This window comes from Oncorhynchus gorbuscha, linkage group LG13, assembly GCF_021184085.1.
Source record: "Oncorhynchus gorbuscha isolate QuinsamMale2020 ecotype Even-year linkage group LG13, OgorEven_v1.0, whole genome shotgun sequence".
Classification (NCBI taxonomy): Eukaryota; Metazoa; Chordata; class Actinopteri; order Salmoniformes; family Salmonidae; genus Oncorhynchus; species Oncorhynchus gorbuscha.
The window spans coordinates 61,987,745-62,015,401 of record NC_060185.1 but is presented as its reverse complement, the minus strand read 5'-3'; the positions used below and the strand labels follow the sequence as shown (position 1 = coordinate 62,015,401).

The window sequence follows — 27,657 nt, the reverse complement described above, 5'->3', positions numbered from 1 at the left end:
GAGAATTCTCTCGGTAGATAATGCGGTCTACATTGGATTGTGAGGAATTCTAAATCAGGTGAACAGAAGGATTTGAGTTCCTGTATGTTTCTTTCATCACACCATGTCTCGTTAGCCAGAAGGCATACGCCCCCGCCACTCTTCTTACCAGAAAGATGTCTGTTTCTGTCGGCGCGATGCGTGGAGAAACCCGTTGGCTGCACCGCCTCGGATAGCGTCAGTGAGCCATGTTTCCGTGAAGCAAAGAACGTTAGTCCCGTATGTCCCTCTGGAATGCTACCCTTGCTCGGATTTCATCAACCTTGTTGTCAAGAGACTGGACATTGGCAAGAAGAATGCTAGGGAGTGGTGCACGCTGTGCCCGTCTCCGGAGTCTGACCAGAAGACCGCCTCGTTTCCCTCTTTTTCGGAGTTGTTTTTTTGGGGTCGCTGCATGTGATCCATTCCGCTGTCCTGTTTGAAAGGCAGAACACAGGATCCGCGTCGCGAAAAATATATTCTTGGTCGTACTGATGGTGAGTTGACGCTGATCTTATATTCAGTAGTTCTTCTCGACTGTATGTAATGAAACCTAAGATGACCTGGGGTACTAATGTAAGAAATAACACGTAAAAAAAAACTGAATAGTTTCCTAGGAACGCGAAGCGACCATCTCTGTCGGCGCCATGGTACGTACGTTGAATCCACTTCAATCAGTGTAGATGAAGGAGATGAGAGAAGTTTAAAGAAGGATTTAATCCTTGAGACATGGTTAGGGTGAATGGGCCAGACAAAATATTTAAGTGCATTTGAACAGGGTATGGTAGTAAGTGCCAGGTGAACTAGTTTGTGTCAAGAACTGCAATGCTGCTGGATTTTTCACGCTCAACAATTTTTCCTGTTTGTATCAAGAATGGTCCACCACCCAAAGGACTTCCAGCCAACTTAACACAACTGTGGGAAGCATCGGCGTCAACATGGGCCAGCATCCCTGTAGAACGCTTTTGACACCTTGTAGAGTACATGCCCGACGAATTGATGCTGTTCTGAGGGCGAAAGGTGGGATGTGTGTAACGCCAATATTAGGAAGGTGTTCTTTAATGTTTTGTACACTCAGTGTACATAGCATGGGACATGCAATTTCACGAGCATCATGCACTCTCCCTCGTCCGTGTAAAGAAATTTGACTGCAGCCAGAGATCTATGTATATGTCTCTGTCCTGACAATGGGAGTCGTTGTCCCAAAGGCAAATTGAGTTTTGCGCAGTACCTTGCCCCGAACTTTAGTCTGTTACTAGCCGGCTAGTACCCGGTACTCAACCCGTCACCGTAGTGACTGATGCCCTATGTACATAATCATTAAACATTGGTTACTTAAGTAATATTTACATTTCCGTTTTACACACCATATGTATATTCTAGTAGACGCGTCCTATATAACTACTGCCGTACACACTTTTTCTGTTCATATACTGTCCATAATGTCTATTATACATAGTGCATTTGGAAAGTTTTCAGAACCCTTGGCTTTTTCCACATTTTATGTTACAGCCTCATTCTGAAATTGATCCGTTGTTTTCCCCCTCATCAATCCACACAAAAACAGGGTTTTAGAAATATTTGCAGCTTTTATTAAAAATAAACTGCAATTATATTTACATAAGTATTCAGACCCTTTACTCAGTACTTTGTTGATGCAGCGTTTTCTGCCTTGAGACATCTTCGGTATGACGCGTCAAGCTTGGCACATGATTTTGGAGTTTCTCCCATTCGTCTCTGCAGGTTGGATGGGGAGCATCGCTGCACAGCTATTTTCAGGTCTCTCCGGAGATGGTCGATAGGGTTCAAGTCTGGCCTCTGGCTGGGCCAGTCCAGAAAATTCAGAGATTTGTCCCAAAGCCACTCCTGTGTTGTCTTGGCTGTGTGCCTATGGTCGTTGTTCTGTTGGAAGGTGAACCTTTGCCCCCAGAATCTTATTCCTCATGGTCCGCGTCCTTTAGGTGCCTTTTGTCATGTGCCTTTTACTGAGGAGTGGCTTCTGTCTGGCCACTACCATAAAAGCCTAATTGGTGGACTGCTGCAGAGATGTCCTTCTGGGAGGTTCTCCCATCTCCACAAAGGAGCTCTGTCAGGGTGACCATCGGGTTCTTGGTCACCTCCCTGACCAAGGCCCTTCTCCCCCGATTGCTCTGTTTTGGCCGTGTGGCCATCTCTTGAAAAAGTCTTGGTGGTTCCAATCTTTCATTTAGAGTGATGGAGGCCACTGTTTTCTTTGGGACCTTCAATGCTGTAGAATTGTTTTGGCACCCTTCTCCAGATCTGTGCCTCTGCACAATCCTGTCTCTGAGCTTTACGGTCAATTCCTTTGACCACATGGCTTTGTTTTTGTTCTGTCATGTACTGTCAACTAGAGGTAAACCGATTTTTGATTTTTCATCCAACCATTGGAGGACCTTAAAGCCGATACTGATTTAATTAGCCAATGTTTTTAATTGGCTAATTTTAAGTATTTAAAAAAAAATCTAAATATTTGTAATAATGACATATACAACAATACTGAATGAACAATGAACATTATTTTAACTTAATACACAAATAAAATCTATTTAGTCTCAAATAAATAATACATGGTTAATTTTGTTTAAATAATGCAAAAACGGTGTTGGAGAAGAAAGTAAAAGTGCAATATGTGCCATGTAAAAAAGCTACCGTTTAAGTTCCTTGCTCAGAACATATGAAAGTTCTTGGTTCAATATTCCCAGTTAAGAAGTTTTAGGTAGTAGTTAATTTATGAATGATATTATGACACCAACTATTTCTCTACCATTTGTATTTCATATACCTTTGACTTGGATGTTCAAATAGACACTTTAGTATTGTCAGCCTATTCTCAGGAGTTGATAGGCTTGAAGTCATAAACAGCGCTGTGCATCAAACATTGCGAAGAGCTGCTGCAAACGCAGTAAAGTTTAAATGAATACTTACGAGCCTGCTGGTGCCTACCACCTAACGCTCAGACTCCTCTATCAAATCCGAGACTTAATTATAATATAATAAACACAGAAATAACAGCCTTTGGTCATTAATATGGTTAAATCTTGAAACTATAATTTTGAAAAATGTTATTCTTTCAGTGAAATACGGAACCATTATGTATTTTATCGAACTGGTGGCAACCCTAAGTCTAAATATTGTTGTTACATTGCACAACCTTCAAGGTTATGTCATAATTATGGCAAATTAGTTCAGTTAGCAACGAGCCAGGTGGACCAGGACTCTTCTTGCACTGAACATGAGAAATGCCACAATTTCCCTAGTTATTCATGTTAGCAGGCAATATTTTCTTGTAACTAAATATGCAGGTTTAAAAAAAAAAGTATATACTTCTGTGTATTGATTTTAAGAAAGACATTGATGTTTATGTTTAGGTACATTTGTGCAATAGTGCTTTTTTCACGAAAGCGCTTTTGTTAAATCATCACCCGTTTGGGGAATTTGAAGTCTGCTGTGATTTGGCGATAAATTAACAGGCACTGCATTGATTATATGCAACGCAGGACAACCTAGTAATATCATCAACCATGTGCAGTTAACTAGTCATTATGTGAAGATTGTTTTTTTTTTTAATTTTAATGAGAAGTTTAATGCAAGCTAGCAACTTACCTTGGCTCCTTGCTGCACTCGCGTAACAGGTGGTCATCCTGCCATGCAGTTTCCTCGTGGATTGCAATGTAATCGGCCATAATCGGTGCCCAAAAATGCAGATCACCGATTGTTATGAACTTGAAATTGGCCCTAATTAATCGGCTATGCCGAAAAGCATACTGAGGAGCGGGGGGTATTGTACCTTCGCCCATATTTTAAAACCAGCTGGATGAATCTAAGCAAAAACAAATCATCTGTAAATATTAACATTCTTTTCATGAAGTCAGACCGAATTTGGGAAACCCTGAGCTACAGCAATATTCTGTAAGGATGTTCAAACCTACATCTGTTACATTTTGAAATGGAAAACCAAAGCATGCCAGAACAGAACCGAACTCATAAAAACTAAGTCCCCATTCAGTACCGAATCCAAGACATTTACACGTCTGTGATCGACAGGTTTGCCAATCCAGGTCAGGGACACCGGGCTGGACATCAAGGATGACGTGCCAAAGTCAGACGTGAACAAGGAGTACTACACACAGAATGCTGAGAGAGAGGTATGTGTGGAGAGACTGCTGCATCCCCGGTATTTCTGTGTTCACAAATTCAACTTCCAGTGTTTTACCCCTGTTAACCCCCCTATCTCCCTGACTCCCTTTGTCCTCAGATAGGGAACTCTGATGGGACACGGCCAGTGGGTCTGCTGGGTAAGGCCCCCAGCTCCAGTGAGATGCTGCTGAAGCTGGCCCGCACAACACCCTACTACAAGAGGAACAGACCCCACATCTGCTCCTTCTGGGTGAAGGGAGAGTGCAAGAGAGGAGAGGAGTGTCCTTATAGGTGAGAGCGCAATATAAAAGAGCTCCATCTCTTTATAAGGGCTACAGTTGGGTCAGGTGTGTACAGTACAATGACTATATAGATACAGCCCCTCCTGTCTGTGTGATTTGAAATTACATTTCACTTGGTGGTGCTGTTGAGCAAGAACTCAACCTACATTGACTGGGGAGAACTATTCCTTCTCATGCACACTCTCTCCCTGCCGCATCAGGCACGAGAAGCCCACAGACCCAGATGATCCCCTGGCAGACCAGAACATTAAGGACCGTTATTATGGTATTAATGACCCAGTGGCTGACAAGCTGCTGAAACGAGCCTCCACCATGCCCAGACTGGACACGCCCGAGGACAAGACCATCACCACACTCTATGTAGGGGGGATGGGAGATACCATCTCAGATGCAGAGCTGAGGTAGGTTTCTGATTAGTGTCAGTTGATTTGAACTTTTTTTTTTTTTGCTTTTCCAAAATATACCAGGATTGCTGGTAGTCAGTTTGAATGATCTGTGATGCAGTTGGGAACTTGTGCCCTCAATTGTTGTGTGTCTGTCTGTTTCTACAGGAATCACTTCTATCAGTTTGGGGAGATCCGGACCACCACCATTGTCCAGAGGCAGCAGTGTGCCTTCATCCAGTTTGCCACACGGCAGGCAGCTGAGCTTGCTGCAGAGAAGTCCTTCAACAAGCTCATCATCAACGGACGCAGGCTCACCGTCAAATGGGGCAGGTAAGAGGTCAAAGCTTACCAGTTATGAGGAAAAGAGGAGAATGTATTGGAAGTCTTTCCTTTCTAGCCAGATGGTGACAACCTTGTAGAAACGGCAGGGCAAAAATATTTGGGAGTCTTTATATTTGGTCTCCATGCATCCCTGCACTCTACTCACTGTGTACCCTAATGTGTTGTGACTGTCCAGGTCTCAGGCAGCCAGAGGAAAGGAGGCCTACCAGGATGGGGTCAGTGAGATGGGAATCAGATTAGACCCTGTGCCAGGACTGCCTGGAGGTAAGTCTGTCTGGGAGGCTTTGAAACTCTGTGTGTGTGTGTGTGAGAAGCCTGTCTGTGTTCTTGTTTCTGACTCGCTTCTCTCTCCCACAGCTCTCCCCCAACCCCCTGCTCTGGAAGAAGACACTCCCACTAACTACTTCAATCTTGACCCTGGTACATCTCCTAATGTCATGAACATCTCTCTGCCCCCACCGCCCGGCATCAACCCACCACCTCCAGGTACCAGTCACACCTTTGTTGCCCTGGAAAAATTCTGGCCATACTTATAAACTCAGCCAAAAAAGACATGTCCCTTTTTCAGGACCCTGTCTTTCAAAGATAACTTCACAGATCTTCATTGTAAAGGGTTTAAACACTGTTTCCCATGCTTGTTCAATGAACCATAAACAATGAACATGCACCTCTGGAACTGTCATTAAGACACTAACAGCTTACAGACGGTAGGCAATTAAGGTCACAGTTATGGAAACTTAGGACACTAAAGAGTCCTTTCTACTGACTCTGAAAAACACCAAAAGAAAGATCCCCAGGGTCCCTGCTTATCTGTGTGAACGTGTCTTAGGCATGCTTCAAGGATGCATTAGGACTGCAGATGTGGCCAGGGCAATAAATTGCAATGTCCGTACTGTGAGACGCCTAAGACAGTGCTACAGGACTGACAGCTGATCGTCTTCGCAGTGGCAGACGACGTGCAACAACAACTGCCCCGAGTTACACCAGGAACGCACAATCCCTCCATCAGCGCTCAGACTGTCTGCTATAGGCTGAGGGAGGCTGGACTGAGGGCTTGTAGGCCTGTTGTAAGGCAGGTACTCACCTGACATCACAGGCAACAATGTCCCCTATGGGCACAAACCCACCATCGCTAGGCCAGACAGGACTGGCAAAAAGTGCTTTTTGACAAGTCAGGGTTTTGTCTCACTAGAGGTGATGGTCGGATTTGTGTTTATCGTGGAAGGAATGAGCGTTACGCCGAGGCCTGTACTCTGGAGCGGGATCGAGGTGGAGGGTCAGTCAATGTCTCGGCGGTGTGTCACATCATCGGACTGAGCTTGTTGTCATTGCAGGCAATCTCAACGCTTTGCGTTACAGGGAAGACATCCAAATATTTACACATGTTAAATTTGCTGACAATAAATGCAGTTGACCGTGAGGACATGTTCTTTTGTTGCAGTTTAGTATGTCACTGAGCTAGCGCTCACACAATGTGACACGTAATGTGTACCTTGTTCATTTATGTTGTTTTTTTACCTTCAGGTTTTGGTGCGCCTATGTTCCACATGGGTTCGATGGGTCCCCCTCCTCCCATGGGCATGAGACCCCCAGGACACATCCACTACCCGTCCCAGGACCCCCAGCGCATGGGTGCCCATGCTGCCCGCCATGGCGACTAGTTATCATGATGTGACTTTGCTATGCCAAACATCTCTGTTTGAGATAATTGCCCTGGACCGAAGTTTCTCTTAGGCACAGGTCTAGGATCAGCTTACCATGCCCCAGTCCTCGCCATTGTAATTACGGGGTGAAATGCATAACTGGCCTTAGATCAGCATCCAGTGGCAATGTCATCTAACTTTGAGGTTCACCCGGCTGTTAGAAAATGTCATGGATCAGTGTATTTAGACTTACAACATCAGAATGGAGAAGTTGTTGAAATGTACAAGGCATCCTGCAGAGCAGCCCCTTGAAAGGACAATTTTTAGACCTGTTGATTTTCATTCATATTATGGATTTGATTTTTGATACAATGTTCATTTTCCACAAAAATGATTCAGTTTATTATTGTTTTGTTGTCCACTTCTGCCATTAAAACAAGTTCTCTATCATTTACATTTTAAAGCAATCAATATCACAAAATCAATCCTTTATAACAGAGGGCAAGAAAGACTGAGGAAGGAAATGTGATGGTAGGAGAGCGGGAAGGGAGCCAAAGGTTATGTAGAGTTGGGAGGCAAGTGGTGAGGGAAATGGGGCAGTTGGGCTAAGGAAGAGGGTGTTTTTTATTATAGAGACAAATCACCTCTCCCCTCAACTGGCTGTCATTTGCCTGGGCTCAACTCTCATAATGAACTGTTGATAGATTCAGAAGTCCTCAGTTGGCCTCCACACAGGCCCATCCACAGAGCTCTCATCAGGAAACAATCTTATCATTCACCCATGTCTTTCCCTATGGCACTGACTGAATACCAGAGGGCACGAGTTAGAACTTGCCCCTAACCACAGACCCTTATCCTAATATAACCATTAAATAGATGAAAGCATCTTAATATAAAAATAGTTTGGGGCTACCTACTCTAGAGGGAGTCATCTTTGAATCAGGAGGGAAGGGTAATAAGAGTAAAACGATGCTTAAGTCTTTTAGCCTGCGATTTCACAAAGGTCACAGGAAGTTTGAAGGTAGTAGGTGAGTGGTGGTCCTCTCACAGGTCGGTGGATTCAGGGGAGTAGTCGTGACCCCATCCCCGTGGTACACTGTTGAAGTTGGGCCGTTTACACATGCGGTCCAGGGTCGTACCAGGGAGGCGCTGGGAGTCCAACAGCTCGAACTCCATCACTGGGATGACCCTCATACTCTTCTGCTGTGCGCCTCCGAATGGCATGGCCGCTCTGAGGGAGAGGGATGCTTATGTTAGTGTATATTTGAGGAAGAGAATGACTCAGTATATCCAAGCTTACGTAACACCAAAGACGTTCTCTGGGTATCAGATCTTTCTCACTCAACAGGTGGGTAGAAAGAAGCTTTTAGATATTCTGTGATACCCAGGCATCCACACAGCTCCACTATTGACCCTGGCTGGCCTGGTTTAACTCCTCTTTTAGGTCGGAAATAATCAACATCTGTTGGGAATTCAGGAAGAACCCTTAAGGAATCATCTGACTATAGATGGAGCTTCTTCCCAGTTGTCCCACACAGTTTGTATGCCTCATTTTAAACTTAGACTTAATTAACCCCAGATACCTTGTTAATTAAAGGAGTAAGTCAATGCATCTGTGTGCTTCAGTTACTGAATGATTGGTACCAAAATGACTGACAGTAGACTAAAAGTTGTGCGTGAGGAGAGTCTCAGACCAAGTTTAGCCTTTGTTCTTGCCTCATCGGTGTAACGCAATCTTGCGTGTGCCAGGGTAAGATGAGCCCCTTTGTGCGCCATCAGTCTTTAAGGGGCTGAAAGGCATGCAAGCCCCCTGGGGGGTCATTTCTCACGAGCCCATGTTAAAATAGCCGCCCGCCTGACAGCCACAGTCCAAGGGGGTGCGAGCCAGAGGCGGGATTGCTTTTCAAACAGTGGAAACATGGACGCGTGCCGAGGGAAGCTAATTTAAGAGATAATTGTGATATTCATTTGATAACATGCTTCAGTCATCTGCAGCTCTATTTGATGATGGCCGATCACTAATCCTGTGCTAAACATGCATTAAGCCTCAGCCCGAGCCATGTTCGCTTACTTTGAAGAGTGGGGTCTTGAATTTGTCTTTCCAAAGAATACATGCATAATATTGTCCTGCCTTTGTACTGTGAAGTGTGAAGTCCTCGAGGTCCTCTAGTTAGACGGCCTCTATGTTTGTGACTTGGCTACATGTGTCAGGCTTCCATGTGATCTCAGTTCCTCACCTGTTGAAGCACCTGTAGTTGGCAGACTGTAGTGTGACCCCCTGTGGGTTAGTGAGGTAGTGAGACTGACCTGTTGAAACACCTGTAGTTGGCGGGCTGTAGTGTGGCCCTCTGTGGGAACTGGGTGCTGAGGGAGGACCTTAGGTCGTCACTGTCACCCAGGGCTTCCCTCCAGGGGGAACAGTAGCCTGAGGTCAAAGGTCAGTCCCAGACTTAGTCCCTGAAAGCTCTTAGGGTTTACACATTTAAAGCAGGTTGTTTGATCTGATGTTGGTCCTGGCTACAATAGAAAGTGTTAAACTTGGTGTAAAACCAGCACAATAAACAAGGCTTAGCTGGCTGTCACTCAGACCCAAAAACGAACCTACTGTTAGGTCAGGACACAGATACACTAGCACCCAGATTGTTATCAGATATTCTCAAGCACAGCCTTAAAAACAAACTGTCAGAGCAATAGTGTTTTGTTTAACCTTGTCCTTCCAAAATGTAACGTGTCCAAAATGGGTGGTTAAACCCCCTTTGTCATAACGGCACACTCAAATGGGTAGTTCATCCCAAAATCAAAGTTTGTCATTTCCATAGCTCAAAAGTAATCTGAAGCAAAGCGGAGCCAATATTGCAACCTCAATGTAGGGGTGACCTGTCCCTTTAAGCCATGTGGTTCTAATCCCTCTCATGTTACCATCTACCTGGGGCAATGACGTTGGGGCTGCCGTTCATGGCCTCAGTCTTCTGTAGAGTGGTAATCAGGCTGTGGTTGCCAGGCATCAGATATGCCTGGTTCTCTTTCCCCCTCTGGGGCCCCTGTATGGTCTGGGGGGGCAAGGGCTCTGGAAGGCCCTGGCCAGGGACACAATAACATTCTGGATTAGCTCCATTCAAACTCAGTTGTGTGCATTATCATGGGAAAATAACCACCATGGAATAACAACCAATTTTGGGGACAGTTCCACTGCCTCAATCTCTCCATCATACAGCCAATGATATCCACTCATTACAGTAGATTTCGCCTAGAATTTCTATGTTACCACCTGACGGGTGCTGTATAGAACCTAAAAGGGTTATTTGGCTGTCCCCATAGAAGAACCCTTTTGGGTTCCAGGTAGAACACCCTTCCACTCGAGGGTTATACATGAAACACAAAATAGTTCTACCTCTTTGCTTTTCCATGTAGAACCCTTTCCACAGAGGGTTATACATGGAACCCCCAAAAGTTATACCTGGAACCCAAAAGGGTTCTCTTATTGGGACAGCCAAAGAACCCATTTGGAACCCTTTTTTCTAAAGTGTGGCCCTCTGATTTCTACCAATAACCTTGGCCCAGTTCTCGTGCTCCAAGGGGACAATGTACAGCAGAAGCAGAAAGTGAGAGAGGACGGCCAAGGTTTCACTGCTTCATCAAACAGCTCTGCCATAAATCCAACAAGCTGCTTGCACAATACTGCACATCAGGATGACAAGTTCGTGGGTCTAACAGTGTGGATATGTCTGTATATGTGCAGTATTGCCTTGTTTTTCCATAGAAATAAAATGTCTTTGAACATTAATTGAGCATTCTGTTCTACATTGAAATGTCATGGCATCTCTAGTGGAGAGAGGCAGGGGGTGTGTGTGTGTGTTTGAAATGTGAGAATGTGTATGTATGAGAATGTGTGTGAATTTGTCCGTGCATACATGCACGTGTGTTCTTACATTGCTGTAATGGTCATGGACTTGGTTCTCCAGTGTGAATCTCTCCACCCGTCTCAGTCTCTCCTGGAACATGCGGGAGCCGCGGTTGGATGGAAGGTTCAATTCCTCCATCATCACATCCTTGGGAACACTGATCTTCTTCCCCAAGTTCATACCTCCTGGCACACACAAACAAAAGCACAGCATAAAGATAAAGTATTATATTTGTCTTTCACTAGGTCTCAAAGTGATTTCCATTGTATGGGGGTAAGTCACTCCATGTACCACTAAGTCAAAGTAATTAAACCATTTTAGTAAGTGAGACAAGTAAGCAGGGAAAGGAATGAACTGGAGACAGACAGATACGGAGAATAAGACAGTTACAGGGACTCAGATCAGATCAGATAGAATCTGATTTGTGGTATCTTTGACTTGCACAGTAGCATTTCTATCTGCTGGCCTGTGTCAGTCAGAGAAACCCTGTGAATGTTGAATCACAAAGAGAGAACCTGGCTTCCCCCAGCGACAGGGGTTTCCTCATGACTCATGAAGGGTTCTGAAGTGTTCTTTTTCAGTATGTAGGAGATTAAGGTCTCTGGCTCCTCTCAGCTCCAAACTATTTATTGAAGATCAACTGACCCGACCCATAAACCATAACCTCAAATATCATATCATCACTTATCCACAAAGCCTAGTGTTGAGTTTCCTATTTGGCCCCATGCATTGCCACCAGATTGTAGCATTACACTATAACTTTGGAATAGCCCTGGGAGATGCAGGCTGAGGGTGTGTAATGTTTTTTTGTGGTGCAGTGTTGCATGGGTAACTGGGTATATAAATAGGATGTTTGGAAGAAGTATCTCTTATTGGAACTCTGTCTCTCTCTTTTTTCTGTCTTCCTCTCTCTCTCTCTCTCTCTCTCTCTCTCTCTCTCTCTCTCTCTCTCTCTCTCTCTCTCTCTCTCTCTCTCTCTCTCTCTCTCTCTCTCTCTCAGTAAAGTTTATGTGAATTCCTGCCTTATGCCAGCTGCATTGTCGACAGGACTTGCCTTTTGAAGTGCCTGTTTAAAACCCACCAACCGGGGGATCACATTATGCTGAGTCAGATGGGCCTGATGCCAGCACCTGCTGCTGGCTGAGACCATCAGAAAACAGACAAACAAAACCACACGGAATGCCTCCTGAGTATTGTTCGGCCCACTGAGAGTTCTAATTCCAGAGTTCTAACTCCAGTCTCTAAGTCAAACCTAATGTCCCCGCTTTGGAGTTTAGTCAGGTTTATTCAGTTCCATGTCTAGGCTGACAGACATTAGAACTCTGCTGTTCTCAGAGCTGATCTCCCCTTCGGGAGATCAATAAAGTATATTCAGTTGAATGTAACTATAGAATTGAATGGGAATAGTAATTGAATATATCTCTATAGTCTTACCTCCCCTGGCCTCTGTACACAGAGCCTTGGCTTGCTGTATACTCTGCTTGGACAGGTCATCATACACTGATTGCATCATCTTCCTCTGGTGGGGGATGGATGAGGTGAACGGATGAACAGAGTTCATGTTAGGCTCTGGTTTGGGAATACACGCTCAAACACATCTTTTAGATCTTTTACAAGATCACAGTAGTTGGCCACAGTGTGTCACTCAAAGACCCCCCCCCCAATAAAAACACAAAAAAAAACATGCACATATATATGAATTAATGAGAGTATAATTTTAACAGTTCCACACAACTCATCTTTTGTGTATGGAAACATGAATAGAACTCATGAATATGTTGTTTGAGCGTAATATATTCTCTAGATCTAATATAGAAAGTCCCTTAGAGATGAGCTTTTTTCTGGAAGCTATCATTAACTTTGAACACCACAGTAAGATGTGTGCTCCAAACATAAGCTGTAGCTGCATGACTGCTCCCCATCAGCGGGGGTGTAAAGTACATAAGTAAAAAATACTTTAAAGTACTTTTTGGGGGTATCTGTACTTTACTTTACTATTTATATTTTGGACAACTTTTACTTTTGCTTCACTACATTCTGAAAAAAAGTATGTACTTTTATCCCATAGATTTTCCCTGACTCCCAAAAGTACTAGTTACATTTTGAATGTTTGGCAGGACAGGAAAATGGTCCAATTCACACATTTATCAAGAGAACATCCCTTGTCATCCCTACTGCCTCTGATCTGGCATACTCACTAAACACAAATGCTTGGTTTGTAAATTATATGTTGGAGTGTGCCCCTGGCAATCTGTAAAAAAATACAAAAAATAACTAGAAAATGGTGTCGTTTGACTTTTACTTAAGTAGTATTTTACTGGGTGACTTTCACTTTTACTTGAGCCATTTTCTATTAAGGTATCTTTACTTTTACTCAAGTATGACAGTTGGGTACTTTTTCCACCTCTGCCCATCAGCATGGCTGGCAGATGGATAACAAATAGCATGTATAAACAGGAAGTTACATCTGTGTTTCCTGCTGTAAGACATGAATATTACATTTTCACACACATCCGTTGACGTATTCACACTGCACTGTGCTGGACAATACCCAAGTTGGAGTAAAATCTTGCAGGTTGCCTAGATCAACCCCAGATCCTGCCTATGATTCCATCTTACCTGTCTCTCTTCTCACAGGTTCAGCCGTAGAGGTGATGTGAGATTGAAATGAGGTGATATGAGGTGAGTATATCGCTGTGTGATTTATCGTCTCTGAATCTGGGATGACTCTCTATCCCACTCTGATGCTTCTCATCTGTGAGGGAACAGTTTGTATACCAGTGATCCCTGGATGCTCCGGGTGCTAACCTCACGGGTTATTTTAACAGAGGCGAGGAGCGAGAGAGCCAGGGGATGAGGGGGGCAAGGGGGTAAGATGAGAGGGCTGATTGGGAGGGGGGTGTATGGGTGTAAGGATTTACAACCATGCCTTCCTGTGTCCCTGATAATACAACTCTGATCCCCTCTGTGTGTGTGTGTGTGTGTGTGTGTGTGTGTGTGTGTGTGTGTGTGTGTGTGTGTGTGTGTGTGTGTGTGTGTGTGTGTGTGTGTGTGTGTGTGTGTGTGTGTGTGTGTGTGTGTGTGTGTGTGTGTGTGTGTGTGTGTGTGTGTGTGTGTGTGCGTGCGTGTGTGTGTGTGTGTGTGTTCTGACGGAACAGCTGTTGACTCTGTCCAGACAGTGACACTGAGCCCTCAGACGCGGAGGCCAAGCATTTAGCTGCTCCTTGGCATGATGAACGGACACACACACACACACACACACACACACACACACACACACACACACACACACACACACACACACACACACACACACACACACACACACACACACACACACACACACACACACACAGGATGATGTCATCAGGATGCCCACCTGTGTTTCACAGAATTCGTGACGTGCCAGTCAAAGAGTTGAGGTCATTGGGGTGGAGAGGGCATAGGCGGGTTCAAGGGTTAGAGGTTAGTTCCTGGCAGATTTTGTATCTTTTTTGTGAGATTTGCCTGGACACATTCACTGTGCTGCTCTTGCTTTCCAGGGCCCCACTTTACATTTACAGAAGACCATTGAGGCATTGAAGAGCTTGTGCTTCATATTGATTTACTTTCTAGTGTTTTTCCATTCACTGTAGTGAGCAATAATTGCTCAGGCATTAATTAAATTTTTTCTTGTCTAGCTGATTACTACCGCTTGAGGCAACCGTGAAGTGCTGGCTTATTGTTTCATAAAACACATTTTTTTTTTTACTCATTATTTTTATCCCATTTTATTTTTTAAAGCCATAAACTATGTAATCCAAAGGCTGTATTGAGACTGATCAATACCAAAGTTTTTCTCTGATAAGGATGTCTTCTCATCACAGTTGAGATTGCTTATCGATTTTCTCATCATTCGAATGGCTCTAAAGTCCCCTCTCTGTCCTGTCAGAAAACAGCCCAGTCTGTCCTAATAAATCATACAAAATCTTGTGTTTATGTAACTTTGTAACAATGTGAAACAAAAATATGAACACAACATGTAAAGTGTCCCATGTTTCATGAACTGAAATAAAAGATCCCAGAAATGTTCCATATGTACAAAAGGCTTATTTCTCTCAAATTTTGTGCACAAATTTGTTTATATCCTGTTAGTGACCATTTTTCCTTCGCGAAGATAATCCATCCACCTGACAAGTGTGGCATATCAAGAAGCTGATTAAATAGCATGCTAATTACACAGGTGCACCTTGTGCTGGGGAAAATAAAAGGCCACTAAAATGTGCAGCTTTGTCACGCAACACAATGCCACAGATGTCTTATGTTTTGAGGGAGCTTGCAATTGGCATGCTGACTGCTGGAATGTCCACCAGAGCTGTTGCCAGATAACTAAATGTTCATTTCTCAAACATAAGCCGCCTCCAATGTAATTTTAGAGAATTTGGCAGTACGTCCAACCGGCCTCACAACCGCAGACCCCGTGTACCGACGCAAGCACAGGACCTCCACATTCGGGTTTTTCACCTGCGGGATCATCTGAGACCAGCCACCCGGAGAGCTGATGAAACTGTGGGTTTGCACAACAGAAACATTTCTGCACAAACTGTCAGAAACCTTCTTAGGGAAGCTCATCTGCGTGCTCGTCGTCCTCACCAGGGTATTGACCTGACTGCAGTTTGGCGTTGTAACCAACTTCAGTGGGCAAACGCTCACCTCCGATGGCCACTGGCACGCTGGAGAAGTCTGGTCTCAACGGATGAATTCCGGTTTCAACTGTACCGGACAGATGGTGCCGTGTGGGCAGGCGGTGTGCTGATGTCAACGTTAAGAACACAGTGCCCCATGTTGGATGTGGGGTTATGTATGGCATTAGACGGACAACAAACACAATTGCATTTTATCGATCAATTTGAATGCACAGAGATACCGTGACAAGATCCTGAGCCCATTGCTGTGCAATTCATCCGCCGCCATCACCTCATTTTTAAGCATGATAATGCAAATGTGTCGCAAGGATCTGTGCACACCTCCTGGAAGCTGGAAGCTGTACCAGTTATTCCATGGCCTGCATACTTACCAGACATGTCTTCCATTGAGCATGTTTGGGATGCTCTGTGTTCAACAGCATGTTCGATAACTTCACGCAGCCATTGAAAAGGAGTGGGACAACATTCCACAGGCCACAATCAACAGCTTCATCAACTCTATACGAGGGAGACGTGTCACTCTGCATGAGGCAAATGGTGGTCACACCAGATACTGACTGGTTTTCTGGTCCACACCCCTACCTTTTTTAAAAAGGTATCTGTGACCAACAGGTGCATGTCTGTATTCCCAGTCATGTGAAATCCATAGATTGGGGCCTAATGAATTTATTTCAGTTGACTGATTTCCTTATATTAACTGTAACTCAGTAAAATCTTTAAAATTGTTGCATGTTGCGTTTATATTTTTGCTCAGTGTAGTTACCCTGTACCTGCTGATGTAGCACCAGTGAATGTAAAAAGTGACACATTCGGATTAGTGTATGTTTGTCAGCAGATAACTATCATCTTTCCTGAAAAATTGGACAGCCAAGACACCATTTGGTATCTTAACTCTTTAGCACAGAACATAGAGGGGAAACCCACTTGACTGGTGTCATCTGCTAGTGAGGGCTGGCCCCTCTGGCCCCCTATACAGTGTGCTGCTGTCATGTGGAGTGGGCTGCAGGACCACCAGGTAGTGACAGCTGACAACAGGACAATACGAGCCCATTGAAGCTAAGAGTTTGTGTAATGAAGGTTCCTTTAAAACTGATTGTCTAGAGGATCTGCAGATTAAACAGTGGCTGGAAGGAGGGAAGGAAGGAATCTAGCTGTCCTCAACACAAGGTAGTCTTATAGGATAATTCAAAAGAGACTTAGACAGAGCCGTAGGAAAGTGCTGGCAAATGAGGTCGGAAGCAGCGTCACACACACACACTGAGGCTTTTAGACCTTGGTAACAAGGATTCAACTAAGTTTCAGTTTGATTAAGTCATCAGTCAAATGGACCAAACCGTGTGAGGAACACAGGCTTTGAGCTCGGCTTTGGCTAACCTACATCTCATTCGCTCGTGTCGCAGGTGCTTGGATCACTGAAACTCTTTTTCCCTACTGTGTTTCTGTGGGCTGAGCCTGTTCTGTTCCTAGGTCTTGGTCCCAGTGCAGACTGAAGCAGGGTGAATGATGTATGGACTGCTGTGTGAGTCTCTGCATGACTTCATCAAGGAGTCGTATGGAGATGATGTGTGGAAACTGGTCAGAGAGAGGGCCGATGTCAGGCTACACTCCTTTGTCACCCACCAGGTAGATTTTTTACATTTTGCTCACAAAATTAAAACCGTTATGTATTTATGTTTCGAGGGGTCCTGATATGTCAATTGATACAGTATTTAGAAATGTTCAGGAGCACTCTATATGTAGTTCTAGTTTCTCATTTCTAGTTTGAGCTCTATAGATTGCCTTGAGTAAAAATGTCTCTCTGCAGGTCTCAAGTCAAAGTGTCTGTAGTTCTGTCTGTTGCTGTTGATGATCTCCGTCAGCATCTGTGTCTCTCTGAAGGTGTACAGTGAAAGTGACCGAGGTTCTGTCTGTGAATACCTGTGTGTGTTTGCAGGTGTACAGTGAAAGTGACCGAGGTTCTGTCTGTGAATACCTGTGTCTCTCTGAAGGTGTACAGTGAAAGTGACCGAAATTCTGTCTGTGAATACCTGTGTGTGTTTGCAGGTGTGCAGTGAAAGTGACCAAGGTTCTGTCTGTGAATACCTGTGTGTGTTTGCAGGTGTACAGTGAAAGTGTCATCCCGCGTATTGCCAAGGCAGCCAGCGGAGTGACAGGAACCCCTTACAATGAGCTCATGAACTCCTGGGGGGTCTATTTCCTGGGCTTCGTGGGGAAGTACGGTTACGACAGGATCCTCAAGGTGGGACTAGCACTTAAACTGAACTGTGTTTTTGATCTGTAGCACTTAAACTGAACTGTGTTTTTGATCTGTAGCGCTTAAACTGAACTGTGTTTTTGATCTGTAGCGCTTAAACTGAACTGTGTTTTTGATCTGTAGCGCTTAAACTGAACTGTGTTTTTGATCTGTAGTGCTTAAACTGAACTGTGTTTTTGATCTGTAGCGCTTAAACTGGAACTGTGTTTTTGATCTGTAGCGCTTAAACTGAACTGTGTTTTTGATCTGTAGCGCTTAAACTGAACTGTGTTTTTGATCTGTAGCGCTTAAACTGAACTGTGTTTTTGATCTGTAGCGCTTAAACTGAACTGTGTTTTTGATCTGTAGCGCTTAAACTGGAACTGTGTTTTTGATCTGTAGCGCTTAAACTGGAACTGTGTTTTTGATCTGTAGCGCTTAAACTGGAACTGTGTTTTTGATCTGTAGTGCTTAAACTGGAACTGTGTTTTTGATCTGTAGTGCTTAAACTGAACTGTGTTTTTGATCTGTAGCGCTTAAACTGAACTGTGTTTTTCATCTGTAGTGCTTAAACTGGAACTGTGTTTTTGATCTGTAGCGCTTAAACTGAACTGTGTTTTTGATCTGTAGCGCTTAAACTGGAACTGTGTTTTTGATCTGTAGCGCTTAAACTGGAACTGTGTTTTTGATCTGTAGCGCTTAAACTGAACTGTGTTTTTGATCTGTAGCGCTTAAACTGAACTGTGTTTTTGATCTGTAGCGCTTAAACTGGAACTGTGTTTTTGATCTGTAGCGCTTAAACTGAACTGTGTTTTTGATCTGTAGCGCTTAAACTGAACTGTGTTTTTGATCTGTAGCGCTTAAACTGAACTGTGTTTTTGATCTGTAGCGCTTAAACTGAACTGTGTTTTTGATCTGTAGCGCTTAAACTGAACTGTGTTTTTGATCTGTAGCGCTTAAACTGGAACTGTGTTTTTGATCTGTAGCGCTTAAACTGAACTGTGTTTTTGATCTGTAGCGCTTAAACTGAACTGTGTTTTTGATCTGTAGCGCTTAAACTGAACTGTGTTTTTGATCTGTAGCGCTTAAACTGAACTGTGTTTTTGATCTGTAGCGCTTAAACTGGAACTGTGTTTTTGATCTGTAGCGCTTAAACTGGAACTGTGTTTTTGATCTGTAGCGCTTAAACTGGAACTGTGTTTTTGATCTGTAGTGCTTAAACTGGAACTGTGTTTTTGATCTGTAGTGCTTAAACTGAACTGTGTTTTTGATCTGTAGCGCTTAAACTGAACTGTGTTTTTCATCTGTAGTGCTTAAACTGGAACTGTGTTTTTGATCTGTAGCGCTTAAACTGAACTGTGTTTTTGATCTGTAGCGCTTAAACTGGAACTGTGTTTTTGATCTGTAGCGCTTAAACTGGAACTGTGTTTTTGATCTGTAGCGCTTAAACTGGAACTGTGTTTTTGATCTGTAGTGCTTAAACTGGAACTGTGTTCTTGATCTGTAGCGCTTAAACTGGAACTGTGTTTTTGATCTGTAGCGCTTAAACTGGAACTGTGTTTTTGATCTGTAGCGCTTAAACTGGAACTGTGTTTTTGATCTGTAGCGCTTAAACTGGAACTGTGTTTTTGATCTGTAGCGCTTAAACTGGAACTGTGTTTTTGATCTGTAGCGCTTAAACTGAACTGTGTTTTTGATCTGTAGCGCTTAAACTGGAACTGTGTTTTTGATCTGTAGCGCTTAAACTGAACTGTGTTTTTGATCTGTAGCGCTTAAACTGAACTGTGTTTTTGATCTGTAGCGCTTAAACTGAACTGTGTTTTTGATCTGTAGCGCTTAAACTGGAACTGTGTTTTTGATCTGTAGCGCTTAAACTGAACTGTGTTTTTGATCTGTAGCGCTTAAACTGAACTGTGTTTTTGATCTGTAGCGCTTAAACTGAACTGTGTTTTTGATCTGTAGTGCTTAAACTGAACTGTGTTTTTGATCTGTAGCGCTTAAACTGGAACTGTGTTTTTGATCTGTAGCGCTTAAACTGAACTGTGTTTTTGATCTGTAGCGCTTAAACTGGAACTGTGTTTTTGATCTGTAGCGCTTAAACTGAACTGTGTTTTTGATCTGTAGCGCTTAAACTGGAACTGTGTTTTTGATCTGTAGCGCTTAAACTGAACTGTGTTTTTGATCTGTAGCGCTTAAACTGAACTGTGTTTTTGATCTGTAGCGCTTAAACTGAACTGTGTTTTTGATCTGTAGCGCTTAAACTGAACTGTGTTTTTGATCTGTAGCGCTTAAACTGAACTGTGTTTTTGATCTGTAGCGCTTAAACTGAACTGTGTTTTTGATCTGTAGCGCTTAAACTGGATCTGTGTTTTTGATCTGTAGCGCTTAAACTGGATCTGTGTTTTTGATCTGTAGCGCTTAAACTGGATCTGTGTTTTTGATCTGTAGCGCTTAAACTGAACTGTGTTTTTGATCTGTAGCGCTTAAACTGGATCTGTGTTTTTGATCTGTAGCGCTTAAACTGGATCTGTGTTTTTGATCTGTAGCGCTTAAACTGGATCTGTGTTTTTGATCTGTAGCGCTTAAACTGGATCTGTGTTTTTGATCTGTAGCGCTTAAACTGGATCTGTGTTTTTGATCTGTAGCGCTTAAACTGGATCTGTGTTTTTGATCTGTAGCGCTTAAACTGAACTGTGTTTTTGATCTGTAGCGCTTAAACTGGATCTGTGTTTTTGATCTGTAGCGCTTAAACTGGATCTGTGTTTTTGATCTGTAGCGCTTAAACTGAACTGTGTTTTTGATCTGTATTGTATTTACCTGTGTTGTGTCTGTGCTGAGTGGTTGCATTTTATTTTGTTGATAAGGGTTATATATCTCTGTGTTGAGCTCTTGTTTCTGTGTCTGCGTGTCCAGGTGTTGGGTCGTCACGTGCGTGACTTTGTGAACGGGCTGGATAACCTCCATGAGTACCTGCGCTTCAGCTACCCCAAGGTCCAGCCCCCTACCTTCTTCTGTCAGGAGGAATCAGCTACCGGAGTTACCCTCCACTACAGGTCTGAGAGGCGAGGATGAGAGAGAGAGAGAAGTAGAGAGAGAGAGAGAGAGAGAAGTAGAGGGAGAGAGAGAGAGAGAAGTAGAGGGAGAGAGAGAGAGAGTGAGTGAGAGAGAGAGAGAGAGAGAGAGAGAGAGAGAGAGAGAGAGAGAGAGAGAGAGAGAGAGAGAGAGAGAGAGAGAGAGAGAGATGAATAACTCAACCACCCACACCAAAGACACTCTCACCCCTCCCCTCCCCCCTGCCCTGTAGGAGTAAGCGTAAGGGTTACCTCCACTACGCCATGGGCCAGCTGAGACAGATGGGGAAACAGTTCTATGACACGGATATCCACGTGGAGGTGCTGTCTGAACAACTGGTGGGAGACTACTCACACGTCACCATGAGGTCAGTCAGACTACACAAACACTCCTCGTGTTCCAAATGGCACCCTATAGTGCTCTGGTCAAATGTGCTGCAGTAAAATAAGATGTCATTTGGGACTCAGGCATCCCTCTAAACAAATCAACCTCCATTTGTATCATGTGCATTCGACCCAGTAACGTCTGCTTAGTAGCACTGAAGCCAATGGATAATGGATACAATGGATAATCACGGAGTGTATCTATGTACAGCTATGTATGTACAGCTTTTCATGATCAGCTTTTCTATGTACAGATTTTCATGAAGTCTCATTGTTAACATGATTTGAGAATTTCATCCACCGTGTGTGGATGTCATGTAGACATTGCATGAGTAAGTGGTGTGTTTTCTGTGTTTTCCGTTTTCTGCAGGCTGAACTTTGACAACTCCGCCTACCGTTACATCATGAAGGAGGACGAGGAGGAGCAGGAGATTCTGCCCATCACCAGCGACTTCTTCTTCGAAGTCTTCCCCTTCAACATCGTTTTCAGACAGGTAAACCACCAGTCGCTCCTCTGCTCCTCCTCCCGTGAAGACCACTCCGACATCATCTGGATATCCGTTAGCACCAGCATTGCCTCTTTGCGAAGGAACACGTGTCGCTGTACCGTGCTAAATCCACACGTAAAACGTAGCCATCCTTGCTTAGACATACCATATTTCATGAATCTCCTCTGTGTGCTTGATGTAGGACATGGTGGTGCACAACGTGGGCTCTGGCCTGGCCACAGTCTTCCCTGACTTGGATGGGAAAAAGATCAATGATGCCTTCCTGCTGGCGCGCCCACTGGTGGAGTTTACCTGGAACATGGTGAGACCTCTTCTGTTCCCAAACACTTCTAGTTCCTACCCCTTAAAAAATCACACACGTTTGCTATTCTCCTCAATGTCCTGTACTGACATTGAACATATTATCTGGTTTAAATCCACGCAGATCATCTCCCACCCCAACAACCTGTTTGAGATCATGTCCAAGGAGCCAGTTAAGAGAGAGAGGAACCTTCATAACAGAGTCCAAAGTAAGAGAGGAACACATTTAAAGGGGGCAACACAGAGCTGTGTGTTTTTCTGATAGTGCCTTCTATCCCCTCCGTCTTGTAGGGTTTTTGAAGGTTGACAGTTCTGTATGTTCTCTCTCTCCCTCAGATTCGGACTATGAGAATGCTAACCGTACAGCTGACGTAGACGTGGAGCTCATGGCCTTCCAGTCCATCATCGGCGATGACTACAAAGGTCACGATCCTTTAGAACGGTGTTTCTCAATCCTGGTCCCGGGGACCCAAAGGGGTGCACATTTTTGTTTTTGCCCAAGCACCACACACCTGATTCAAATCAAATGCCTGACGATGAGTTGATTAGTTGAATCGACTGTGTTAGTGCTAGGGCAAAAACAAAAATGTGCACCCCTTTGGGTCCCCGGCACTAGTATTGAGAAACACTGCTTTAGAACCCTCACACCAACACTGACCTGACCCCTGTGTGTGTGTGTGTGTGTGTGTGTGTGTGTGTGTGTGTGTGTGTGTGTGTGTGTGTGTGTGTGTGTGTGTGTGTGTGTGTGTGTGTGTGTGTGTGTGTGTGTGTGTGTGCGTGCGTGCGTGCGTGTGTGTGTGTGCGTGCGTGTGTGTGCACGTATGTGTGCATGTGTGCGCATGATTGTGTGCGTGCGTGTGTGTGTGGATTTGACGCTGTTCTTCTCCCCTCTCAGATGGCAACAGTGCTAATGCTATGGAGAGCTGGGGTGATGGCAGTCGCTGTCTGAAACTGAAGGGACAGATGAGATACATGCCTGAGTGGGAGTCCATCATCTTTCTGGGAACCCCTGTGTAAGACACACACACACGCACGCACGCACGCACGCACGCACGCACGCACGCACGCACGCACGCACGCACGCACGCACGCACACACACACACACACACACACACACACACACACACACACACACACACACACACACACACACACACACACACACACACACACACACTCATTGGTGGTTTGTCCTGTTCTGTTGAATAGCATTGAGTGTGTGCTTGTGTGTGTGTTTCTATAGGATGGAGAGTCTGAGTGCCATGTTTAAAACCGGTCTCTATATCAACGACCTGAGTATGCATGACTCCAGTAGAGACCTGGTACTGGCAGGAACCCAGCAGTCAGAGGAACTCAAGAGAGCTCTCATACAGGTATATATCATATGATTCTGTTTGTACTGTACTTACTGATTTGTAATAAAGCATCCCTAATAATATCATATTGCCTATATTGTGCACTACCTTTAACCAGAGTGCACTATAAAGGGAATAGGGTGCTATTTGGGATACGACATATGTCTATGGTCAGTTTGACTCAGTGCTGTGACATCTCTCTATCGCCGCCCTGTGGTGAGTGCAGGAACAGAAGAAGTCCAGTAAACTGGAGGAGAGTATGAAGATGCTAGACTATGAGATGAAGAAGACAGATGATCTGCTCTACAGGATGATCCCTAAACCCGTGGCCAAGAGACTACGCAAGGGAGAGCCTGCCGTCAACACCTGTGAGGTCAGGATTGACTGTTAGCATGGCCAAGGTTGGGGTGGCGAGTGTGTCTCATCTGTCTACCCGTCTCCCTGGCCCACCTGTCCAGCCTGTCCCACCTGTCTCCCTGTCAACCTGTCTCCCTGTCAACCTGTCTCCCTGTCTCACCTGTCTCCCTGTCAACCTGTCTCCCTGTCTCACCTGCAGGTGTTTCCAGACGTGACAATCCTGTTCAGTGATGTGGTGGGCTTCACCCGTATCTGCAGCCACATCACGCCCATGCAGGTGGTCTCCATGCTCAACACCATGTACACACTCTTCGACACACTCAGCGAGAAGCACCGTGTCTTCAAGGTGTGTGTGTGTGTGTGTGAGACAACTGATCACTTGGCGTGTGTGTGTGTGTGTAATATGTTAACCCTATTCTCTCCTCCTAGGTTGAGACCATAGGGGATGCATACATGGTGGTGGCGGGGGCTCCAGAGAAGACTAAATACCACGCCCACAACATCTGCGACATGGCCCTGGACATGGTGCGCTCCATAGACCACCTCAAAGACCCCTCCAATGGCAACAACATACAGATCAGAGTGGGTGAGTGGAGAAGCAATGGGAACCACTCTCATCCCGAGTCTCAGTGGCTGTGTGCTGTGCGTATATACACATGTTGGTGAAGCAGATGTGTGTTTAGTTGGGTCAGTAACAAAAGATATGCGTTGCAGGGATCCACTCTGGCATGGTGGTGGCCGGGGTGGTGGGCCACAAGATGCCACGCTACGGTCTTCATGGCGACACAGTCCACACCGCATCAGCCATGGAGAGCAACGGCAAGGTAGAGAGAGAGAGAGAGAGTCAAAAGAGAGTCAAAGAAATGGAGTGGGAGAGGAGAAGATAAATGAAGATGAATTTCTAACATCCAGGTGTTCTATGACTGATCATGACATGACTGATCTGACTCTTCTCTCTCTCACTCTCTCTGTCCCGTTCAGGAGATGCACATCCAGCTCAGCAGCGCTACCTATGAGCATCTGAAGGGAAGTCACTTCATCTTCGAAAGGAGAGGCACTATCACCATCAAGGTCAGGGGTCACCAATGTCACAATGGCAACCTTACCGACCCCTGTAACTAATAGCGACCAGCTGGTCATCATGTCCGCAGCGTGAGGTCATTTGAAATTTGAAGCCAGCACGGACTCTCAGTCTTCCCATTCAAGAATCAAAGTCATTATGACACATATAATTAGAGTGATAATATTTGTATGTCATGGCCCTCCCACGTACAACACAGCTGGAGGGCTAAGACCATAATTACTGGAATGAATGCTATTATATCCCAATCGATGTCATCAAAACATTCTAATTTTCGCCCAAGGAAACAGTTGTTCTGTAATCAGATGTTTGTGTAACATCCTTCTTCCTGCTGTTGCTCCAAGCTGTTTTTAAAGCATTGTGGGAGAATCTGAGAACTGTCTGAGAACCAACTGTCATATAATTTGCGTGTCAACTATTTTAACCAATCGACCTCACCCTATACGGGTATTCGCAAACCATAGCTTGGTGGTGGGGGTCTAAATGTCATCACTGGGTCTGTCTTTGAGCCAAAAGAAATGCTAAAGTAAATGACTGCTAAGGGTTTGTGAGCCAGCCAGCTGATTATCAGGAGGCAGCAATGACTCACTTTCTCATCAAAGGCTCTCTGCTCCCTGCAACTTTAATGATCAACCTCACAGCTGTCCATTAAAACCAACTCTTCTTATCACTTACTCACACAGCGGGCGGGCGGGCGTGTGTGTGTGTGTGTGTGTGTGTGTGTGTGTGTGTGTGTGTGTGTGCGTGCGTGCGTGCGTGCGTGCGTGCGTGCGTGCGTGCGTGCGTGTCTGCCCGTGTGTCTGTATGCCTGCTTATGCATCCTGTGTGTATATGAGCTGTGCCTGTATTTGTGTGATTTGTTGTCCTCTTTTGTAATTGAAATCTTAACTGAAACCTCCCTCCCTCCCTCCCAGGGTAATGTAGAGATAGAGACATACTGGCTGAAGGGAAAGAGGGATAAGGATGGGAATGCCCAGGCTGCCTGTCCCCAGTTTGAGACCCAGACCATCAGCAAGGCCATCAGTAAGGCCACTATCTCAGCCCCTGAAACCAGTGGAGACCACGACAGACTGGTAATGTAGCCTACTGTATCTATGGTCTGGTGCTTTCTGTCAATAACTCTGCTCTAATGAAAGAGATAAGGAAATATATTGTGAATGGCTGCCCCGAGGGCACATGTGAATTCATTTGAGTTTAAATGGGAACATTTATGTTGCGAAGAAATCAAATGAAACATCACAACTGCTCATAGCAGATGGTCAATATAATAATATTTCCACTCTCAGCCCATATCAAAATCTTATGAAATTAGCTTTGTGCCTGGACTGCTCGTGGCTTAGCTTAACTGTGACATCAAATGCCTTGCTAAATCTTGAGAATCGTTGTTTTCATATCGCCGGTCTATCCCTCGTGTCATGGCTCTATCCCTCTCTCCTTGATCCAGGTGTTCCCGTCGGTGGCGAGGGAGGATGAGGATGATGTGAAGTCCATACCTTCCCACCGTATCAAGATGGATATCTCGGGCCATCACTCCCTGGTGGAGTCTCTGGAGGAATGCCGTGCTGAGGAGATGTCTGTCAGCAAGGTGAGAAGGGTGAGGCTCACACTGCTGGATCGTTACCTATGGAATTCACTTAGACGGAAGGAGAGAGTTCAGGTTTGACTCTGACACATTTTCTCTCGCTCTCCTCTTTTTTCTTTTTGACCTCTCTCCCCTCTCACTCGCCTCTTTCATTCGGTCCTCCTTTCTCTTGGCCCTCTTTTTCTACCTCCCTCTTTTCTCCCTCTCCCAGTCTCACTACAAGGATGCCCTGCACCATAACAACGGTCTACAGGACAGTCACATTGAGCTCGACTCTCCAGAGTTTGACGTGCATAATTCCATCATGGCATCTCCAGACGGCTCCATTGACTCCCACTGCTCAGAGAAGAGCGCCATGTGCTCCGTGTCGTGATACCCTTAGTCACCATGGCGATATAGGCCACTTAGGGCGAAGGCTCAAGCTGTGTCTCTGTATAAATAATGATAGTTATACTGTAATAACTTTCTTGAACAAAAATGATGTTTTTATATAGTTGTTTCATTTGTTACAAAACGCTGAAGGCTCGGGTAACATTTAACCATGGACGTTGTTTTGTTGCAGAGCTCTGTTGTGCCTTATTTGTCCAATGTGTCCATGTTATGGCAATCTACAATATGTACAATTTAAAGTAGCCCACGCTAATTTGTGATAACGCCAGAAATGTTTTATCTGTATAAAGATTAGTCATATATATTTAATAATATCCTGTTGACCTGACATAAAAGAGAATGTATATGATTCCTACATATTGAATAGAGCACATATAGTTACTTTGTTACACATTCTCAATGCATTCTGGCCTTTCACTGTTAGCTCCCGCTGCACTGTGTGAGTTCACTCCGCTGTGTTAGCCTTTCTCACGCATAGCCTACTGCACAAGAGAAGAGAACAACACGTCAACACTGTGGAAATAAAACAAGGTGACAGCATAGCTTGAGCAAGTCTAATGGAGCTTATTTTCATTGACGCTCACACATATACTGCATTGGCATTTTGGGTTACAATAGAGACCACTTAGAGGCAAGTCACTAAAGGTCAAACATACACTGTGTGTGTGTGTGTGTGTGTGTGTGTGTGTGTGTGTGTGTGTGTGTGTGTGTGTGTGTGTGTGTGTGTGTGTGTGTGTGTGTGTGTGTGTGTGTGTGTGTGTGTGTGTGTGTGTGTGTGTGTGTGTGTGTGTGTGTGTGTGCGCGCAAGCGCGCTTCAGTGGAAACTGTTTCATGATACATGGAAAGGGAACGCACAGAACAGACAAGTCATTATACATAAGCAGTAGATTTGGAGAGTGTTTGAATGTAAACCAAATATAAGCATTATGATACACAGAAAGTGTTTTAAAACAGAATA

At 44.6% G+C, this 27,657-nt stretch overlaps 3 protein-coding genes across 4 annotated transcripts in view; 2 read left to right on the top strand and 1 right to left on the bottom strand.

The window, feature by feature from the left end:
• Positions 1-7,303, top strand: part of LOC123993257 (pre-mRNA-splicing factor RBM22-like) — a 28,865-nt gene extending 21,562 nt beyond the window's left edge. The window contains exons 5-11 of the mRNA XM_046295189.1: positions 4,084-4,184; positions 4,295-4,467; positions 4,679-4,879; positions 5,030-5,194; positions 5,382-5,470; positions 5,564-5,692; positions 6,731-7,303. Coding sequence (XP_046151145.1) covers positions 4,084-4,184; positions 4,295-4,467; positions 4,679-4,879; positions 5,030-5,194; positions 5,382-5,470; positions 5,564-5,692; positions 6,731-6,867 — 995 coding nt within the window. The 3' untranslated portion in view covers positions 6,868-7,303. The remainder of the gene's footprint in view (positions 1-4,083; positions 4,185-4,294; positions 4,468-4,678; positions 4,880-5,029; positions 5,195-5,381; positions 5,471-5,563; positions 5,693-6,730) is intronic.
• On the bottom strand, positions 7,230-13,567 carry LOC123993258 (myozenin-2-like). The gene is made up of 6 exons (XM_046295190.1): positions 13,371-13,567; positions 12,186-12,270; positions 10,779-10,936; positions 9,776-9,926; positions 9,157-9,274; positions 7,230-8,080 (listed from the first exon to the last, which is right to left on the bottom strand). Exons 2-6 carry the CDS (start codon positions 12,262-12,264, stop codon positions 7,894-7,896), a joined length of 693 nt encoding a protein of 230 aa, XP_046151146.1. The 5' UTR covers positions 12,265-12,270; positions 13,371-13,567; the 3' UTR covers positions 7,230-7,893.
• A 2,988-nt stretch (positions 13,568-16,555) lies between these two features.
• LOC123994067 (soluble guanylate cyclase 88E-like) lies at positions 16,556-27,241 on the top strand. Of its 2 annotated transcripts, none has more exons than XM_046296554.1 (19): positions 16,556-16,603; positions 16,904-17,059; positions 17,535-17,675; positions 20,583-20,722; positions 20,974-21,108; positions 21,495-21,618; positions 21,815-21,934; positions 22,058-22,142; positions 22,270-22,356; positions 22,829-22,946; positions 23,178-23,307; positions 23,516-23,662; positions 23,846-23,992; positions 24,076-24,232; positions 24,361-24,470; positions 24,628-24,717; positions 25,642-25,800; positions 26,172-26,312; positions 26,521-27,241. In XM_046296554.1, exons 2-19 carry the CDS (start codon positions 16,937-16,939, stop codon positions 26,680-26,682), a joined length of 2,316 nt encoding a protein of 771 aa, XP_046152510.1. In that variant the 5' UTR covers positions 16,556-16,603; positions 16,904-16,936; the 3' UTR covers positions 26,683-27,241. The 2 variants fall into 2 exon arrangements, with proteins under 2 accessions (XP_046152510.1, XP_046152509.1); XM_046296553.1 differs by having other exon boundaries at positions 26,172-26,321.
• The last annotated feature ends 416 nt before the right edge of the window (positions 27,242-27,657 follow it).

Coding starts and splice junctions, on each gene's coding strand:
- LOC123993258 (XM_046295190.1), bottom strand. CDS start 12,264: ATGATGCAATCAGTGTATGATGACCTGTCCAAGCAGAGTATACAGCAA. Junction 10,937..12,185: donor GTGTACAGAGGCCAGGGGAG/GTAAGACTATAG, acceptor TGTGTGTGCCAG/GAGGTATGAACTTGGGGAAG. Junction 9,927..10,778: donor TCCATGACCATTACAGCAAT/GTAAGAACACAC, acceptor GTCCCTGGCCAG/GGCCTTCCAGAGCCCTTGCC.
- LOC123994067 (XM_046296553.1), top strand. CDS start 16,937: ATGATGTATGGACTGCTGTGTGAGTCTCTGCATGACTTCATCAAGGAG. Junction 21,109..21,494: donor TACTCACACGTCACCATGAG/GTCAGTCAGACT, acceptor CGTTTTCTGCAG/GCTGAACTTTGACAACTCCG. Junction 23,663..23,845: donor CTGCCGTCAACACCTGTGAG/GTCAGGATTGAC, acceptor TCTCACCTGCAG/GTGTTTCCAGACGTGACAAT.